This window comes from Parambassis ranga, chromosome 17 (genome assembly GCF_900634625.1).
Source record: "Parambassis ranga chromosome 17, fParRan2.1, whole genome shotgun sequence".
Lineage (NCBI taxonomy): Eukaryota > Metazoa > Chordata > Actinopteri > Ambassidae > Parambassis > Parambassis ranga.
Genome location: NC_041037.1, coordinates 11,312,654 through 11,331,390, shown reverse-complemented (window position 1 = coordinate 11,331,390; position 18,737 = coordinate 11,312,654). Strand labels below are relative to the sequence as shown.

The window sequence follows — 18,737 nt, the reverse complement described above, 5'->3', positions numbered from 1 at the left end:
GGCCGTGCCCTGATGAGGAACTGGTGGTGCTTGGGTGGAGGAGGGTTGCCGAAATCGATCTGAAAGACAGCTGGAGAGGAGGAGAAGGAGAAATTTTAAATGATTTGCTGAGTGGTGATTGGGCAGGAGAGGGAAGGCTCGGACGCTGATTGGTGGGGGAGTTGCTTTATATTAACCAGCTGATTAAGTGGGAGGCAGAGAGAGAGAAAGGGGCGAGGGAGAAGGTGAGATAAGTGTGAGGAGGATGATAAGGGAGAGGTGGTTGGAAGAAGTGATGAAAGAGTGAAGATAGTCTTCCTGATTGAACTTGCGCTAAGAGCTTCATAACCACAAGTGATGGAGAAAGGCGCCTTTTATAATGTGTCACTAACTGGGTAAAACTACTAAAACTCAATAGGAATAAATAGGGATAAAAATAATAATAATAATATAATAATAATCTAAAACCTCCATAAACCAAACCACAACCATAAACCAAGTAAAACCGAATACATATATACATAAACCAAACACCTCAATATAAATAGAACCCATAAACCAATAAAACACCTAAGCTGGCTCCCCTACACATTCCCCTACCTTGGTCCATCCCGGAACCTTCTTAAGGGCCGTTGTTTCAATGGGAACTCTTTAAGCTGACAGACCTGGACTGGACACAAGGGCAAGGTAAGTACACACCCTAAAACCACATTCACAAACACTTTAAGATACACTTTAAAAACACACACATCAACACTAAACAAAGATAAACTTAAATATTGCAGCTTATATTGCACATTATAAATCTAGAGACTAATATATCTTTCTTCTCCAGGGCCAAGCAGCCATCAATCAAAGTGCTAGTGCCACTGGATCTAAAAACAGGAAAAAGACAATAAAGACCTCTAAAACCAACTGTGTGCAATTAAATGTTTGTTTAAAGTGCTGTGTGCTACCAAAGTGTTAAAATGCAGGTTAAAGTGCTAAGTGAAAGCGCTGGTGTTTATACTTCAAGTAACAGCCTGTTCGTTACACTACAACAAAAGAAAACACAATTTTAAACTCATGTGTGTGCAAGTACCAGGAAACCAGTCAGAGCCCCCCCCTGTCTGCCTAACAAATTTTCTAACCACTTCTCCCTAGTCTTCATGGGGGTAAGCGGCGGGTATTTAGTTGGGGGGGCACTCCAACTGCCTCACCCCAACACTACCTTATCCCACCCCCAGACGCAACCCAACAGGAAAGACACCTCTGAGTCTAACAGGAGGACCACACTGACAGGCACCAGCACCTATACACACAGCCACACATATCTTTCTCTGGCCCCCACAGCCACCTAAAAAAATGCAAACAACCAGCACAATAAACTCTGCATGTCTCCTAGATAGAACATTAACCACTGCACCGGAAGAGACTCCCTCATCAGATCCACTTAACAATCACACATACCAAAGTCCCTATACCGGACCTGCAACTTCACCAGTAAACTGGAAAATTAACAAAATCAACAATTTATTTGATCAAAGCAAAACAACCAAAAGGAACACTGAGATGGTGTGGCACACAGGACGCAGCAACAGGCAGGTGGTGGATAAGATAAGATAAAACTTTATTAATTCCGAAGAAAATTCTTGTGCCAGAGGTATCAAGTTACAAAATACAAAATGGAAGAGAAGAGACGCTGAAGACGAGCTGCGGTCTGTAACTTCGGCCATCATGCACGTACCTCTCTGGTGTGCACAGAGCAGGAAGAGAGTGACAACCAGCCAATAATCCGTGCAGGGTCATCCTGGAGGATTGGCTGATGTTTTTAGCGTTTTTATTTTTTATTTCCACAGATGATTACTATTCTTCATTTTAAAGCGAAACTGCCGAACTAATTGGTTGTTATCGGATTGTAAAGAGAAGTTACACTAATTCAACAAAAAGTGCATTAGAATGAAATCTCCTACCCTACCTTTAATCTTTTGAAGATCCCATGCCAAACTACAATGGCCTAATCTGAGTCTTGTCATAATTACAGACTGTCTTCTTCCTTGACCAAGATAACATGGTTTTGTATTTACTCTGTTTTGAATAGAGAAATAATGCCGCCCCTTCTCCCACTTCTTCTGCCACAGTGCTGTGGAAAATTCTTTTATGACAGACCCCTACTTCCGTTCCGGAGAGAGGTGGTGCACACGGACGGAACTTAGGTTGGGGTGCAACATGGCATGGACAAGCGGCGTGGGGTTCATGGTCGCCGCAACACTCCAGGGAGCACATCAACGTGCTCGAGCTGTCACAAGTTGATCCTGGTGGCCCCCTTTTGGCCAGCCAGGATTTCTGCTGCTGCACAGGCTCTGCTGCAGATCTCCTTTCCCAGCTGGGTGGCCAGCTCCTACACCCTGACCCCAGATGCCTTCAGCTCTGGGCTTGGCCGCTGCAGGGCCCGTACGACATTCTCAGAGTATGGGGTGGAGATAGGAAGGACGATAACCAATGCCCGTGCCCCGTCCACCCGGAGGCTGTACACTAGTAAATGGAGAGTCTTTGACAACTGGTGTCGTGACAAGGGGCAGGACGCAGTACGGTGCCCACTCTCTGCTGTCCTGGAATTCTTACAGGACCTTCTTGAGCAAGGGCGGTCTCCATCTACTACTGCATCTACATCTACTCTCGGCAGCAACAAAACTTTTTCTCTATTTCTCAAGGGTGCCAGATGGCTCCACCCACCTTAGCGCCTGGTGGCTCCGACGTGGGATCTGTTTATGGTCCTGGACTCCCTGCGGGCTCGGCCCTTTGAACCGTTGTCTGATGCACCTCTCCGATGGCTGTCATTCATCATTTGTGCAGCAGCCTCATGGACGTCACAGAGCATGTTCGCCAGGTTTTACAGAGTCAATGTGGCCTCGCCCCATCCCCTGGAGGGGGTTCTGCGCTACCACTCTCTCACTTAGTAAGGTAGGCATAGTTCTCATGGTGGTCTGAGATTCCTTGTGACCCTGTTGGTATATGTCATCCAGCGCTTAAAGCACCGCCTCTGGTGGTCAGGAAGGATGAAATAGAACAAAAGTTACTGGCGTAACTACGGTTCTATGAATCCTGGATGAGCACCAGAGCATCAGGTCCCTCAGAACTCTCGTGTCTCGCGAGAAGATTAAGGGACTGAGCGTCTGGTGTCACGTGACTATATGGACTCACATGGGTCACCAGGAGGTCACAGGTGACTTTGTTGTCATTTGTACTTGACCTGCGCATGCACTGGGATGGTCATCCAGTGCTTAAAGCACTGCCTGTAACTTTCGTTTTTGCTTTGCTGTTTTTATGAACTTCTGAAAATAAATCTTCTTGAGGCTGTAAAATATTTCATTACTATGAGAGAGGAGCTAGAACTGCATAGCTGCAACACCTGTTTTGCAGATTTTTGGCAAATCTAGTCCTGCACAAAACTAAAATATAGTGTAGCAGCACGCTCTGCTGCGGCCTCTATGAGTCTGTTTTGCTGCTCTGGGCGCTCACCCAATTAGAGGGCAGAGAGTGGGGATAAAAGGAGGGTAGTTTCCTCTTTGGGTCTCTCACTCCTGGCATGACGGCTCGTTCACTTCCTGGTTGTTTTCCGGTTTGCCGTCTGAGTGCAGGTAGGTGGATGGTGGCTCTGTGGCGCTCTCAATTCTCCCTTAGACTGGACACTAACTCTATCTGTTAGTTCAGCTCTGAGGCGGGCGATCGTGGAAGCAGGAAACTCACGCTGTGATACATCAACTGTCTGTCACTCAAGCGGCAACGGCCATAATTATGCTTAATTCTAAGTCCGAATACAATCGAAATTAGTGAGTTGTAAAAACATTCACCCCCTGTACAATTGACACTAGAAGAGAACCTATCATCTGAGACCAGAGTGGTTTTTTTGTACCAGGCTGTAAACATGTTCTTTTCTGCTGTGAAGTCGGCCATTTTAACATGGGAGTCTATAGGAAATTACTCGCTTTTGGAGCCAGCCCCCAGCAGTTGCGGTGTGAATTACAAGTTTTGACACTTCCGCATGGGCTTCAAGTCTGAGCCCCGAAGGTTGCCACTTGGTGGGAACACTGCTGCTTTGCCGACTGCGAAGATCCTGCTTCACCGACTGCAAAGACTGCTTGCTCTGTGAACGTCCTGATTCGAGGACGGTGTGTGTATGGAAACCGATCGTTTGAGTGGTTAGCCGCGCAGCCGGACCTGCTCTGTGTGAACAGACTGTTGCTGGCTACTTTGCCCGGCGGGGGTCCGTTCACTCGCCTCCCGGTCCTCCTGGTTGCAGGCATTGTGTGCACCTTTCCTGTGTGTGTGTGTGTGATTTAGGATGTATTGTTTGTGGGTTTATTGATTCTGTTGCTTAGGTTTGATTTTCTTTTCTTTATTTTTATTATTTTTATTTGTCTCTGTTATTTGATTATATCTGCTTGGATGCAGCTATTGGTTTTGTTTGGTTATTTTTTTGTGTTCATTAGTTTCCTTATTTTGTTATCGCAGTATTTCTATTGGTTCTAAGTAATCATAATTTGTTAGCGGCTGGTGTACTGTTGGTGTCACCGCTAACAGGAGTTTATTAGTTGATTTTGGTTTATTTTTACATTTTCTTTATTGATAATTTGTTGTTTTTCTGTTCTTGTGTTCGTTTTATGACCCTCCTGACGGTTGGCTCTCTTTCTCCCTTTTGCGTTAGTAGCGTTGGCAGCCGACGGTGGTGGCAGTGGTGCCCTGGGCAGTGGTGTCCTCTTGGTGTGCTGTGTGACCCGGGCTTAAGGTTTTGCACATAACTTTGGAGTGAGTGGCACGTGTGTGTGGGGTGAACTCATTTATTTATCTCTGCTTTGATTGGACCCTTCCTGTCCCCTTCTCACCACTCCAACCCATGGCCAGAAAGCCCCCAACTGCTCTTATCCTTTTAAGTGGAAAAACTTTTAGCCTTTTAAACTGCTGATTTTATTGTCCTTTTATAATAAAATTGTATTTTCTTTGACTTGGAACCTCATGTCTTGCCTCCCTGGGTACCGAACCAGAGTGCCTTTCTCCTTAAAATTGTGATCTCCTCACTGGAGTACTGGTGTGTCCTCGGGCACTCTACCGAGGTGGCGTTGTTGGTACTTTGTACATGTAATTAAGCTGGTCGCCTCGCCAGCGTGTCGCCACAATAGTCATGGTTTTGACACACTGAAACAAGAACACAATACAGTATACAAATCATGTTTAATACAAAATATTTTACAGCAGTTAGAAATGAAGTGGCTCACTTTTGTGAAAAACATAAACAAATTTCTAATAGGACATAAAGAGTTAGAAAAATAAACTTGCATAAAAACAAAAGCATAAGTTCAAGTTTTCCTCATACAGGGAGACCTATAAAATCCTCTGGTGCATGAAGTCTCAACAGTAATTGTTATAGTCACAATTCCGACTCATAATCAATAAATTGCAAAGACTCATTACCACTTGGGGCATCAGTCTCGTCCCTTACAGCAGGAAACGCAACCTCGGCGCTGTAGTTGTTACCGTTTCCATGCGTTGCAGACACCAGAGGCTTGTTTTCAGCCTTTGCAGGCCTTTGTGCCTCTGGGTCAATCACTCTGGAGTTCATAGCTTCCTGGTCAAAGGCTCCCTGGGTTTGATCTCTGTTCTTCTTTCCACAGTTCCAGGGCAAAGGTAGGTGGCCTTTGTAAAAGTTACAAGCCAAAGAAGCAACAAGAGAAACTACAAGCAGCGCAACAATAGCCTGCAGTCCTGTGACAGAGGGGCCATCAGTTTGAGCTTGGGGTAACAACTGGCCACCTCTGCCAGAGCCTGCGATGTCTACTGTGACCTGGTACTCGGCCACAATGGTTGTGAACTCATCAGTTGTGGAACGCTCGACAGCCGAGCAACGATACCAGCCTGCATCACTAACTGAGACGTTCAGGATAAGCAGTCTGTGTTGAAGAAGCTGGAGGTGGGCTGAGGGTGTCACAGAGGTGTTGTCCAACTCCCAGCGGGGTTTTGCCAGGTTGGAGGGTGAAGGACAACTGAGATTCAGGGTTCCACCAGGCCAGGTGACCCAGCTTACAGGCTTGACAGGGTCTGAAGAGCAGAGGTGCACATTGCATTTTCATAATCCACAATCGACCAAAATGCAGAATCCTGCAAGCCCTGACACGATTCTATTAGTGATAAGTGTGCACAAACTCACCTGCATCTGGGCAAAGAAAGGCATTTCCTTCCTTCACACTCTGGATTAGTTCACTGGAACAGAACATACAATAATTATAACTTACTTTGACAGATAAACACTACTTGATTTAAATGTTTGGAGTGCTGCCTACCTGTCTGCATTAGAAAGGAAAACACATTTCCCGACAGTTTTGTCCCAGCCACAGTACGGGTCTCTGGATAAAACACAGTCTATGCAGGTTGAGGACCTGCTGCAGGTGGCCAGTGGTATCTGTGCAGCCCCAAAGTCTGTGCCTGCATAGATCTGACCCTGTGTATGTTGGACACATCACACACAAACAGAGCAAAGACATTAATGTATGTGCCTTACTGTAAAATACAAACAGTGATTCTGTTGGACCTTAGTATTGTCAATTACCGTGACAGTAGAAATCCTGAGAATCTTGATTGGTTTTGCGGGCTCGAAGACTTGTATTTCTTCTATGATGAACATCACTCCATTGTAGTTGACAGCTTTCAGCACTGAGCCTTTCTCTTTTTGTATAAAGCCATGCAAACACGTCTCATTAACACTTCAACACAGTAAAACGAAATATACTGATGCCAGCCATGAACACACATACCTGTGCCTATGAACATCACATGATACTTCCCGCCATCTGCTGCTTGGACTTGGTTAACTACGATGCTTGTGAATTTAGCTCCCCTGCGCACTAGTACAGGCTTCTCTCCTACTGGCAGGACGACCTCGTCCATGATGGGCCTATTTTTGATAAATTGAAGGGTCCTGTCTGGGAGGTCCAGCGTCGTATATATGTTCGCTTCACGAGCCTTATTGTTTATACACTGGCGAGAGAAGAAGGAAAGGAAAGAGAAAAGAGGGAACAACAGAGTCAAAGAGTACAAAAGAAATCAGCTTCCTGCTGGGCAACTCATAAAAAAGCCGCCTTTGGAGATTTTGTGTTGTTCTCAACAGAAGCACAAACAAGTTGGGTGGACTCACAGCTCCGGGCCGAGGGACGGGGACATCTCCGTAATACGTCACCCATTTAACAAAATACATTTCCACATGGACTGGGGACTTGTACTTCCCCTCTGCAAACACTCTGTTGATGTCAGACACACGGTACGCACACACTGCTGACCAGTCAGAGGTGTCCCTGAAAACACACAGGAAGTCTTTACCAACTGGTTTCTCATTAAAGTCATTAAAAAAGTATACATATTCTTCTACCAAACATACGACTGTGATGTGAAGATGGCATAGAACAAGCAGTCCCTCCGATTCTGACTGGGATCACACCAGTGGTATGTCTCCTGGATGATAAATGGCAGCTGGGACCCCAGCACTGGGCAGTCCATTCTAGCCTTCAGGAAGGTTGTCCACTTTTTTTGCAAGATCCTCTGTCCTCCAACATCTCCCTGTAAGCACAAAGAGATGCTATAAAGCAACAAAGACAAATGGAAAAAACACAAAGACAAACGGGATGCAATCAAACAGGGGAAAACGCTGAGGAAGTGCTGTTTATGTGTTATCGTCATTAACTCTTGGTCACCTTGCAGACGCGGGCCACACGGGAGACCACAGGTTTGTTGTAGTAGTCGTACTCTACAGCTGTCTCACTGAAGAACAGGTAAATCTTATCATCATCTCCATCCAGACTGTTCTTACTGTCTGGCATCAGAGCCATGGAAACAAAGTTGGGATCTGGTGTAATGAGAAAAAAACACACAGGTTTTTCAGAATCAGAATCGTGTTTATTGCCATGTAAGTGAAGGGGATTCACATTACTAGGAATTTGCCTTAGTGATTGGTGCATACATAAAAACATAATAATAATTAACATGAAATTAAAATTTTACTAATCTACTTAGCATATCATTAAAGTGAGAGACAGAAGATGGTATCACATCATACCATTAAGCCAGGAGTTTTTAAACTCTGTGCGTATGGACACAGGAGAGCTGCGCATCAGGACAGGATCAGATCCAAGGAAGTTCTTGGAAGTGGCTGAAAACAGGTCGTTACCTGGCAGGACAACAGTTTCACATCCACATCTGTTGATTTTTTAAACATATAGTATGTGAGAAACATATTTATTACTAGCATAACTGCTACTCACCAACCATGATGGTGGCATATCTTTGGTAAGGATCAAAGGGACACTTCCCTCTGCCATCCTCTCCCTTCTTCTCAAGAGTCAGGTTTCCATCTGCATAAGACTGCACCGATAAAGAAATATAATTCTGCATCATTATCATCATTACAGTACATTAAAGTGTTCTTAACTTCTGCAGTTCATTGAATTTATGATGTTTTGAGGTCATCTTACCATATAGTCGCACTCTGGATCAAAGGCATTGGTTCCACACACATATATCCTGTCATCTTCTGTCTTATGCAGGATCCTGATATAGTTCAGGCACTCTGTCTGTAAATCCATTTAGAAAATTATAACTACCTCTGCTTAATATGTAATAATTTTTTTTATAATGCAAGTAATTGTGCATAAACATGACCAACCTCTGGATCTTTTCCTTTGTTTTTGCACGTATCCTTTTGCTCTTTTGTAACCTCCCATTTAACCTAACAGACCAAAAGAGTTTTTCTTAGTGTAGAAATGAAAATGATGAAAGTAAGAAAAAGAACCACAACCAATACTTCTCAGCAGATTCTAGGGCTTTGGGTATATTGTCGGCAGCTTAGTAAACCAGGGCACACAAAGAGAAATGAACGTGATGAAAGCAGTTACAAAGTAAAAAGGTTATGCATTTTTTAAATCATGAGATAATCCAAATACACAATTATTTCACAATGAGATGGCCTTCTGCAATCTGCCAACTGCTGCGTGAGACAGATGTTTTGCATAAGTGCAGGATGCATAGCTTTTTTTATGAATAAGATTAAAGCCTTTGTGCAAGTGCTGCCTGCGAGACTTTTTGTATGTGCCATCACGCACAAATAAAAACTGCTACTCTGGGCCAAAAGCTTTGATAAGAAATTTCAATTAACAAATCTATGCCAAGATAAAAAAAAATTGGTTTTAAACTGATCCGTTAACAAAGGTGATCTTACCGAAGCAACTTTCCTGGAGATGTCTTTGAGATCGAGAGCATACACCGCCTCCCTGGCACCCAGCACTAGCAGATTCAGATCCTCTCTTAATAGCATGGTGGTGTAATTGAAAACACCCTCTTCATGAAACAGATGAGCGTTGTCCCCTAGAGTATATGAGTATGAAAATAACTCAGCAACCACGATGTTTCTCAATGAGGCTGTCAAACATAAACCATAATGTTAAGTGAAGCTTACAGGACAAAGTCTCACCATGATAGGGCACAGATCTGCGAGGGATACAGTCCAATTGTGTTTTGTCTTCCAGCATCAAGGCCAGGGGCAGCAGCCAAAAGACACAGAGGGGCAGCAGCTGATGCATGGCTCCTTTGTTCAAGCTAAGTGTAATTCAGGCGTTATTGCTTCCCTGACCATCTACCTGTGTTCTTTGCCTTTGTTTTCCGAGATCAAAGGATTGTCAGCCTGTCACGATGGTAACAGCCCTGCCTGCCTGCCTGTATCCATGGCAACCTGAATGTTTATCAACTGCCCGTAACTGCAGCTCTCTCTGTCCCCCTCCTAATGCATTTCCAATGTAAAAACACCCTCTAAACAACTTCTGTTTTTGTCCAAACCAAAGCCTTTAGACAACAAAATATGGACACCGTCAGAATCACAAGATGTTGCTCTACAACACAGTATAATTTTTGTCTATGATGTCAAACATACAGAAGTAAACACTTATTTTCCGTATCAGATCTACTAATTCCAGCCTGTAACCCTTCTCCTTATGTCCATCACAGATATGGCAAACAACAGATCATCAGCTAAATAATACCATCTACTGTAACTTTAGGTAGACAAGCTTCCTCCCAGCGTTTTCTTTAAGTTGAGTCTAACGTCAATTTAACGTCACCAGGAGCTCTAATGTCTCTACAGTCCCTGGGTTCACACTTCTCTGGTCTCTCTATCATTGGTTTGATTGCCGTTGCTAGGCATACATGCTGGAAACAATTTCTCGTAGCACTTATGTCCATCCTGTATTGAGGTGTCCACCCTGTTACTATAGAAAAAAGTAACAGGGTGGACAGTAACAGGGAGGACATTTTCTGCTAAAGTAAGCTGTTGCTACTACTGAAATGAAGAAAAAGCTGGCCACAAGCTAACACACACAATGATTTTAACATATGTATTAACCATGTTTTAGAAATTATAAAAAGTAAATATTGTATACTATAATTAAGGGTAACAGGGGTGACGTCTTATGCTTTGCCAACTCAATAAACCACTCAAAAATGTTGAAAAAGAGCATTTTTAAATGCGATACTTACTCTGCTTCTTGCAGATGCCCCCCCCCCCAAAAAAAAATGCTACATCCTGAGTGTCACATGACTAGATGAACAGTTAGGGTTTTTTTCAGAGGTAGTTTCATTAGAGTAACAATGGGGTAGCAGATTTCCTGTCCCGCCAGCGCTCCCTTCCCGGGGAGTGGAGACTCCATGCGGAGGTGGTGGAACACCTGTGGCAGACTTTCAGCAGGGCAGAGGTGGACCTTTTTGCCTAGAGGGACACACTACAGGAGGGACAACCCTCCTGTAGAGGGTTCTACAGGAGTGTCAAAAGTTGATCCTGGTGGCCCCCCTTTGGCCAGCAAGGATTTCTTTTGCTGCACAGGCTCTGCTGCAGCTCTCTAATGCCCCTCCCAGCCAGGAGGGATCTCCTTTCCTGCACCCTGAGGTCACAGGTGACTTTGTTGTCATTTGTACTCGACCTGCGCATGCGCTGGGATGGTCATCCAGTGCTTAAAGCACCGCCTTTGGCGGTGATCCAGGATGCATTGAACCGTAGTTACGCCAGTAACTTAAGTTTTTGCTTTGTTGTTTTTATGAACTTCTGAAAATAAATCTTCTTGAGGCTGTAAAATATTTTATTACTATGAGAGAGGAGCTAGAACTGTATAGCTGCAACACCTGTTTTGCAGATTTTTGGCAAATCTAGTCCTGCAGAAGACTAAAATATAGTCATGGTTTTGACACACTTAAACAACACAATACAGTATACAAATCATATTTAATACAAAATATTTTACAGCAGTTAGAAATGAAGTGGCTCACTTTTTGTGAAAAACATAAGAAATTTCTAATGGGACATAAAGAGTTAGAAAAATGAACTTGCATAAAAACAAAAGCATAAGTTCAAGTTTTCCTCATACTGGGAGACCTATAAAATCCTCCGGTGCATGAAGTCTCAACAGTTAGGTTTCTGTACAAGGTTTCAAGAGTTTTCTGCTCACCCAAACTGAGATTTACACTCACATATTACAGCCGAACTAACATTCAGTAGTTCTGCTACTGCAATACAGTAATTGTTATACTTACATTTCTGGCTCGTCATCAATAAATTGCAAAGACTGGTCAACACTTGGGGCATCAGTTTCATCCCTTACAGCAGGAAACCCAGCCTCTGCACTGTGGTTGTTGTTGCTGTTTCCATGCGTTGCAGACACCAGAGGCTTGTTTTCAGCTTTTGCAGGCCTTTGTGCCTCTGGGTGAATCACTCTGGAGTTCATAGCTTCCTGGTCAAAGGCTCCCTGGGTTTGATCTCTGTTCTTCTTTCCACAGTTCCAGGGCAAAGGTAGGTGGCCTTTGTAAAAGTTCCAAGCCAAAAGAGCAACAAGAGAAACTACAAGCAGGGCGACAACAGCCTGCAGTCCTGTGACAGAGGGGCCATCAGTTTGAGCTTGGGGTAACAACTGGCCACCTCTGCCAGAGCCTGCGATGTCTACTGTGACCTGGTACTCGGCCACAATGGTTGTGAACTCATCAGTTGTGGAACGCTCGACAGACGAGCAACGATACCAGCCTGCATCACTAACTGAGACGTTCAGGATAAGCAGTCTGTGTTGAAGAAGCTGGAGGTGAGCTGAGGGTGTCACAGAGCTGTTGTCCAACTCCCAGCTGGGTTTTGCCAGGTTGGAGGGTGAAGGACAACTGAGATTCAGGGTTCCACCAGGCCAGGTGACCCAGCTTACAGGCTTGACAGGGTCTGAAGAGCAGAGGTGCACATTGCATTTTCATAATCCACAATCAACCAAAGTGCAGAATCCTGCAAGCCCTGACACGATTCTACTAGTGATAAGTGTGCACAAACTCACCTGCAACTGGGCAAAGAACGGCATTTCCTTCCTTCACACTCTGGATTAGTTCACTGGAACAGAACATACAATAATTATAACTTACTTTGACAGATAAACACTACTTGATTTAAATGTTTGGAGTGCTGCCTACCTGTCTGCATTAGAAACGAAAACACATTTCCCTACAGTTTTGTCCCAGCCACAGTACGGGTCTCTGGATAAAACACAGTCTATGCAGGTTGAGGACCTGCTGCAGGTGGCCAGTGGTATCTGTGCAGCCCCAAAGTCTGTGCCTGCATAGATCTGACCCTGTGTATGTTGGACACATCACACACAAACAGAGCAAAGACATTAATGTATGTGCCTTACTGTAAAATACAAACAGTGATTCTGTTGGACCTTAGTATTGTCAATTACCGTGACAGTAGAAAACCTGAGAATCTTGATTGGTTTTGCGGGCTCGAAGACTTGTATTTCTTCTATGATGAACATCACTCCATTGTAGTTGACAGCTTTCAGCACTGAGCCTTTCTCTTTTTGTATAAAGCCATGCAAACACGCCTCATTAACAGTTCAACACAGTAAAACAAAATATAGTGATGCCAGCCATGAACACACATACCTGTGCCTATGAACATCACATGATACTTCCCGCCATCTGCTGCTTGAACTTGGTTGACTACTATGCGTGTGAATTTAGCTCCCCTGCGCACTAGTACAGGCTTCTCTCCTACTGGCAGGACGACCTGGTCCATGAGGGGCCTATCTTTGATAAATTGAAGGGTCCTGTCTGGGAGGTCCAGAGTCTTATTTATGTTCTCAAGACGAGCCTTATTGTTTATACACTGGCGAGAGAAGAAGGAAAGGAAAGAGAAAAGAGGGAACAACAGAGTCAAAGAGTACAAAAGAAATCAACTTCCTGCTGGGCAACTCATAAAAAAAGCCACCTTTGGAGATTTTGTTTTGTTCCTAACAGATATACAAACAGGTTGGGTGGACTCACAGCTCCGGGCCGAGGGATGGGGACATCTCCGCTATACATCACCCATTTAACAAAAGACATTTCCACAGGGACTGGGGACTTGTACTTCCCCTCTGCAAAGACTTTGCTGATGTCAGACACACGGTACGCACACACTGCAGACCGGTCAGAGGTGTCCCTGAAAACACACAGGAAGTCTTTACCAACTGGTTTCTCAAAGTCGTTAAAAAAGTATACATATTCTTCTACCAAACATACGACTGTGATGTGAAGATGGCGTAGAACAAGCAGTCCCTCCAATTCTGACTGGGATCACACCATTCGTATGTGTCCTGGATGATAAATGGCAGCTGGGACCCCAGCACTGGGCAGTCGATTCTAGCCTTCAGGAAGGTTGTCCACTTTTTTTGCAAGGTCCTCTGTCCTCCAACATCTCCCTGTAAGCACAAAAAGATGCCATAAAGCAACAAGGAGAAATGGAAAAAACACAAAGACAAACGGGAAGCAATCAAGCAGAGGAAAACGCCGAGGAAGTGCTGTTTATGTGTTATTGTCATTAACTCTTGGTCACCTTGCAGACGCGGGCCACACGGGAGACGACAAGTTTGTTGTAGCAGTCGTACTCTACAGCTGTCTCACTGAAGAACAGGTAAATCTTATCATCGTCTCCATCCAGACTGTTCTTACTCTCTGGCATCTGAGCCATGGAAACAAAGTTGGGCTCTGGTGTAATGAGAAAAAAACACACAGGTTTTGTAGTAGGTAGTGATTGGTGCATACATAAAAACATAATAATAATAATTAACATGAAATTAACATTTTACTAATCTACTTAGCATATCATTAAAGTGAGAGACAGAAGATGGTATCACTTCATACCATTAAGCCAGGAGCTTTTAAACTCTGTGCGTATGAACACAGGAGAGCTGCGCATCAGGACAGGTTCAGATCCAAGGAAGTTCATGGAAGTGGCTGAATACAGGTCGTTACCTGGCAGGACAACAGTTTCACATCCACATCTGTTGATTTTTAAACACATAGTATGTGAGAAACATATTTATTACTAGCATAACTGCTACTCACCAACCATGATGGTGGCATATCTTTGGTAAGGATCAAAGGGACACTTCCCTTTGCCATCCTCTCCCTTCTTCTCAAGAGTCAGGCTTCCATCTGCATAAGACTGCACCGACAAAGAAATATAATTCTGCATCATTATCATCATTACAGTACATTAAAATGTTCTTAACTTCTGCAGTTTATTGAATTTATGTAGTTTTGAGGTCATCTCACCATATAGTCACACTCTGGATCGAAGGCATTGGTTCCACACACGTATATCCTGTCATCTTCTGTCTTATGCAGGATCCTGATATAGTTCAGGCACTCTGTCTGTAAATCCATTTAGAAAGTTGACTGCCTCTGCTTAATATATAATAATTTTTTTATAATGCAAGTAATTGTGTATAAACATGACCAACCTCTGGATCTTTTCCTTTGTTTTTGCACGCAGCCTTTTGCTCTTTTGTAACTTCCCATTTAACCTAACAGACCAAAAGAGTTTTTCTTAGTGTAGAAATAAAAACGATGAAAGTAAGAAAAGGAACCACAACCAATAATTCTCAGCAGATTCTGGGGCTGGGTATATTGTCGGCAGCTTAGTAAACCAGTGCACACAAAGAGAAATGAACGTGATGAAAGCAGTTACAAAGTAAAAAGGTTATGCTTTTTTTAAATCATGAGATAATCCAAATACACAATTATTTCACAATGACATGGCCTTCTGCAATCTGCCAACTGCTGCGTGAGACAGATGTTTTGCATAAGTGCAGGATGCATAGCTTTTTGGCTGTGGATGCAACTTCTCTCCCCAGGCACAGACAGCAGCACAGCTGTCTTTGGTCTTGTTAGTTTAATGTTTCTGCCAATACCTTTTTAGCAACAAAAGTCACAATATGTTTTTTTTCATACACAGAAGACATTAGGTCATTTTATCAAATGATATTAAAAACCACAGAGGATACCATTTTTGCTGCTCCAGATGCTATCTACAGTGCACATCTGCGTGCATCATGCTTGAGGTACATTGGTTCCTGTTTCTAGGAGGATGTGTTATAAAAGCGTTTGTGTCACAATAAAAAATGTTTATGGCTACAAATATCAGAAACTTCATTAGTTCAGGTCTTTGTTGCCTCAAAGTGAGCATATCAGAAAGTTCCTATGAATAAGATTAAAGTATTTGTGCAAGTGCTGCCTGAGAGACTTCTTTATGTGCCATCACACACAAGTAAAAACTGCTTCTCTGGGACAAAAGCTTTGATAAGAAATTTCAATTAACTAAAGCAATTGGCTTTGAACTGATTCGTTAACAAAGGTGATCTTACCGAAGCAACTTTCCTGGAGATGTCTTTGAGATCGAGAGCATACACCGCCTCCCTGGCACCCAGCACTAGCAGATTCAGATCCTCTCTTAATAGCATGGTGGTGTAATTGAAAACACCCTCTTCATGAAACAGATGAGCGTTGTCCCCTAGAGTATATGAGTATGAAAATAACTCAGCAACCACGGTGTTTCCCAATGAGGCTGTCAAACATAAACCATATTTCAAGTGAAGCTTATACAGGACAAAGTCTCACCATGATAGGGCACAGATCTGCGGGGGATACAGTCCAATTGTGGTTTGTCTTCCAGCATCAAGGCCAGGGGCAGCAGCCAAAAGACACCGAGGGGCAGCAGCTGATGCATGGCTCCTTTGTTCAAGCTAAGTGGAATTCAGGCGTTATTGTTTCCCTAACAGTCAGTTGAACTGGGGTAAATACAGTGAGGGGCATCTATGACGTGATGAGGTCTGTGCTGTCTGAAGGGCACTGGCCCCTTTACTGGCCCCGCTCAGCAGGCTGTCCATCGTGAGATGGATGGCACAGACCAAAGAAACAAAGCTGTGGAGTGCTGAAAGAGACAAGGTTGCATGGATGTAACAATCAATTCAGCGAACGTGAAACCTGAGAGAGAAAAAAAAGCTCAAAAAATAAACAGCAAAACATCAAAAAAGGGGAGACATGCAGATTAGAGGAGAAGAAGCACTTAAAATGTAATAAAAGAAACAAAAAAGTAAAGGAATTGCCAGAAAGGACAGAGTGAGCTAAAGTCAGCGCAGCAGTAATTCTGTCAGTGCCATAGTGATGTTAATGCAGGGCCATGAAAGGCATTCAGCAGGGTGCAGGGATGTCAACCTCAGCTCTCCTGCAGCACCAAACACCAACACAATAAGAGATTCACAGAGAGTGCCAAAGACTGGTGTAGAGCGAAGAAGAGCTCTTGCACCAGATTTGTTGCAAAATGTGTGCAAACACAGTGATACACCCAACGGCCAGAAATATGCAGGTGTGGCTCATCCTAATCTCAATCTAAAAACCCAATTCAGTAACCCCACTTAGCTTTAGTGGCATGGGACTGGTTCACCACCAACTACCTGGGTTTAACATTAACAACTGCTGTTTTCAGTGACTTTGCTATATGCTGCTGAGAGGGTGTGTGCTGCAGCAAGAGAGTGTTTTTTTTCTGAACACAGATGAGCCACAGCATGTCAGAGAGTGTAGCCCGGATAACATGTTTCACATTTTTGCACACACGGAACTACATGTCTCCTATAGCAACAAGCCCGTCGGCAAGTGTGTCAAAGTGAAATAAAATGCAGCATTGCGAAACATGAAACAACTAGTTACATTATAGGTTTAGTTTACTGCTCAGAGTAAAATGTCTTATTTAACAGTATATCTAAACTTTAAACTCAAACCGAGCAGAAGCTCTGGAAGGTTAGCAAACACTCATATCTTTAGTTAATCACTTACCTGCGCGCCGACACGCCCAAGACTGCCGAGGTTTCCATTAAAACACTTCTACACCTGCTTAACTTCTTTTTGTAAATCACTGCCTCTTCATTAAACTGCAGGTTGGTGGAAAAATTCACTCACAATATCTTTTTTTTAAAGAGAAACCTCAGAGAGTTAAGCTAACGTCTAACATACGCTGGGACGTCAACGTTTGCAGCCTGTCGCCACTTCTTCTGTGGTTGTAAAAAAATAAAATAAATCCAATCCAGCTCCGCTTCTCACATCAGAGAAGTCCTTCCTCTGTCTGTCTCTGTCTTTGTCTCTGGCGGGTCCTCTCTGCACACACACAGCAGTCACAGCGTGTCTCTGAACACTCACATCCCGCGGAGAGCAGCGGAGAGGAGGGTCTGCCTCTGAATGGCTGCTGCTGCTGCGCCGCTTGCCCGGGCACGTTCTTTGTGTTACACCCCTCTCAAACGGGCGGAAGGTGCTGACCTCTGATCTGATCACACTTTCATTGTTCACTTATGTTTTCATGTGACTGTCGATTCAACACAGGTGAAGGACAAAAACACCCTGAGGATAAAAATACTGGGTGGCATGTCTAAACAGGAATGTTACCCAGCGGCGTGTTTCTAAGGCTTTGCCAACACCTTTGTACAGAAACAAATGTAGACTGATATTTATGGATTGTATAGTTTTATATATTGATATAATAAGACCTCCCATAGACCAAAAAATAAAGTGTGCAATGAATAATGTACACTAATTTAACTCTTTATGAAGGGTAGAGCAGTAAAAATATACTGCAGCAAATGCAATACCTCACAATTGTGCTTAGGTGAAGTACATTATCTGTAGACTCATGCAAATACAGTGGAAATACTGATTTATTCCAACCTTACCACCTCTTGTTAAGGACTGATGGACTAATGTAAGCCAACAGAAAAATGTGTAGATCAATAATTATGAATCATATCTTTTGATATATTGATATAATATGACCTCCCATACAACAAAAATAGTATTGCGGTATTACCACTATGAAAATGTTCCAATCAGCTTATATAATTTTACATTGACAAGCTCCAAGATTTAGATGTGCACAAACGAAAACATGGAGCAGAGGAGGAAGGTACTGCTGGAAGGAGTATTCAGATTTTTTACTAAGCCTAAGTCAGGTAAGTAAATACCAAATGTCAAAATACTCAGTTTCACTCAGTTTAGTAAAGTACTAGGGCATTCTCATTGGGTGCAGGAAGGGTTAAATTTAAAAGCAAATCTACACACTTGGTACAGTAAATGATCTGAGTAAACACAGTTTGTACCAAGAAGGGAAACAAACAGAAATACAGCAGGAATTAAAAAATGTTCTCTAATCGTTTGATCATGTGACAATATATTTCAAACTGAAAGTGAAATAAAGTCATAATTTGGTGGAGCTGTTAACAAGTCATGAATATCTATCATTTGACCCAGACTACATTTTGCTGTTTATGAAACATTAGAAGACAAAAAGGCTGTAAACCAATAATTATCAATATATATTAATTTGTAGTGGAAGGCATCATATGTCCTTCTGTATG

At 43.3% G+C, this 18,737-nt stretch overlaps 2 protein-coding genes across 2 annotated transcripts; both read right to left on the bottom strand.

Moving 5' to 3' along the window:
* Nucleotides 1-5,356: 5,356 nt before the first annotated feature.
* LOC114449811 (semaphorin-4E-like) lies at nucleotides 5,357-9,902 on the bottom strand. Its single transcript, XM_028427642.1, has 14 exons — nucleotides 9,473-9,902; nucleotides 9,221-9,366; nucleotides 8,669-8,731; nucleotides 8,478-8,576; nucleotides 8,268-8,367; nucleotides 8,063-8,173; nucleotides 7,701-7,852; nucleotides 7,388-7,566; nucleotides 7,148-7,304; nucleotides 6,768-6,990; nucleotides 6,563-6,678; nucleotides 6,297-6,454; nucleotides 6,164-6,216; nucleotides 5,357-6,054 (listed from the first exon to the last, which is right to left on the bottom strand). The coding sequence occupies exons 1-14, from the start codon at nucleotides 9,579-9,581 to the stop codon at nucleotides 5,387-5,389; spliced, it is 2,334 nt and encodes a 777-aa protein (XP_028283443.1). The 5' UTR covers nucleotides 9,582-9,902; the 3' UTR covers nucleotides 5,357-5,386.
* A 1,350-nt stretch (nucleotides 9,903-11,252) lies between these two features.
* On the bottom strand, nucleotides 11,253-17,661 carry LOC114449810 (semaphorin-4E-like). Its single transcript, XM_028427641.1, has 15 exons — nucleotides 17,170-17,661; nucleotides 15,955-16,267; nucleotides 15,702-15,847; nucleotides 14,799-14,861; nucleotides 14,611-14,709; nucleotides 14,401-14,500; nucleotides 14,197-14,307; nucleotides 13,889-14,040; nucleotides 13,576-13,754; nucleotides 13,339-13,495; nucleotides 12,958-13,180; nucleotides 12,753-12,868; nucleotides 12,487-12,644; nucleotides 12,354-12,406; nucleotides 11,253-12,244 (listed from the first exon to the last, which is right to left on the bottom strand). The coding sequence occupies exons 2-15, from the start codon at nucleotides 16,061-16,063 to the stop codon at nucleotides 11,574-11,576; spliced, it is 2,337 nt and encodes a 778-aa protein (XP_028283442.1). The 5' UTR covers nucleotides 16,064-16,267; nucleotides 17,170-17,661; the 3' UTR covers nucleotides 11,253-11,573.
* Nucleotides 17,662-18,737: the final 1,076 nt, after the last annotated feature.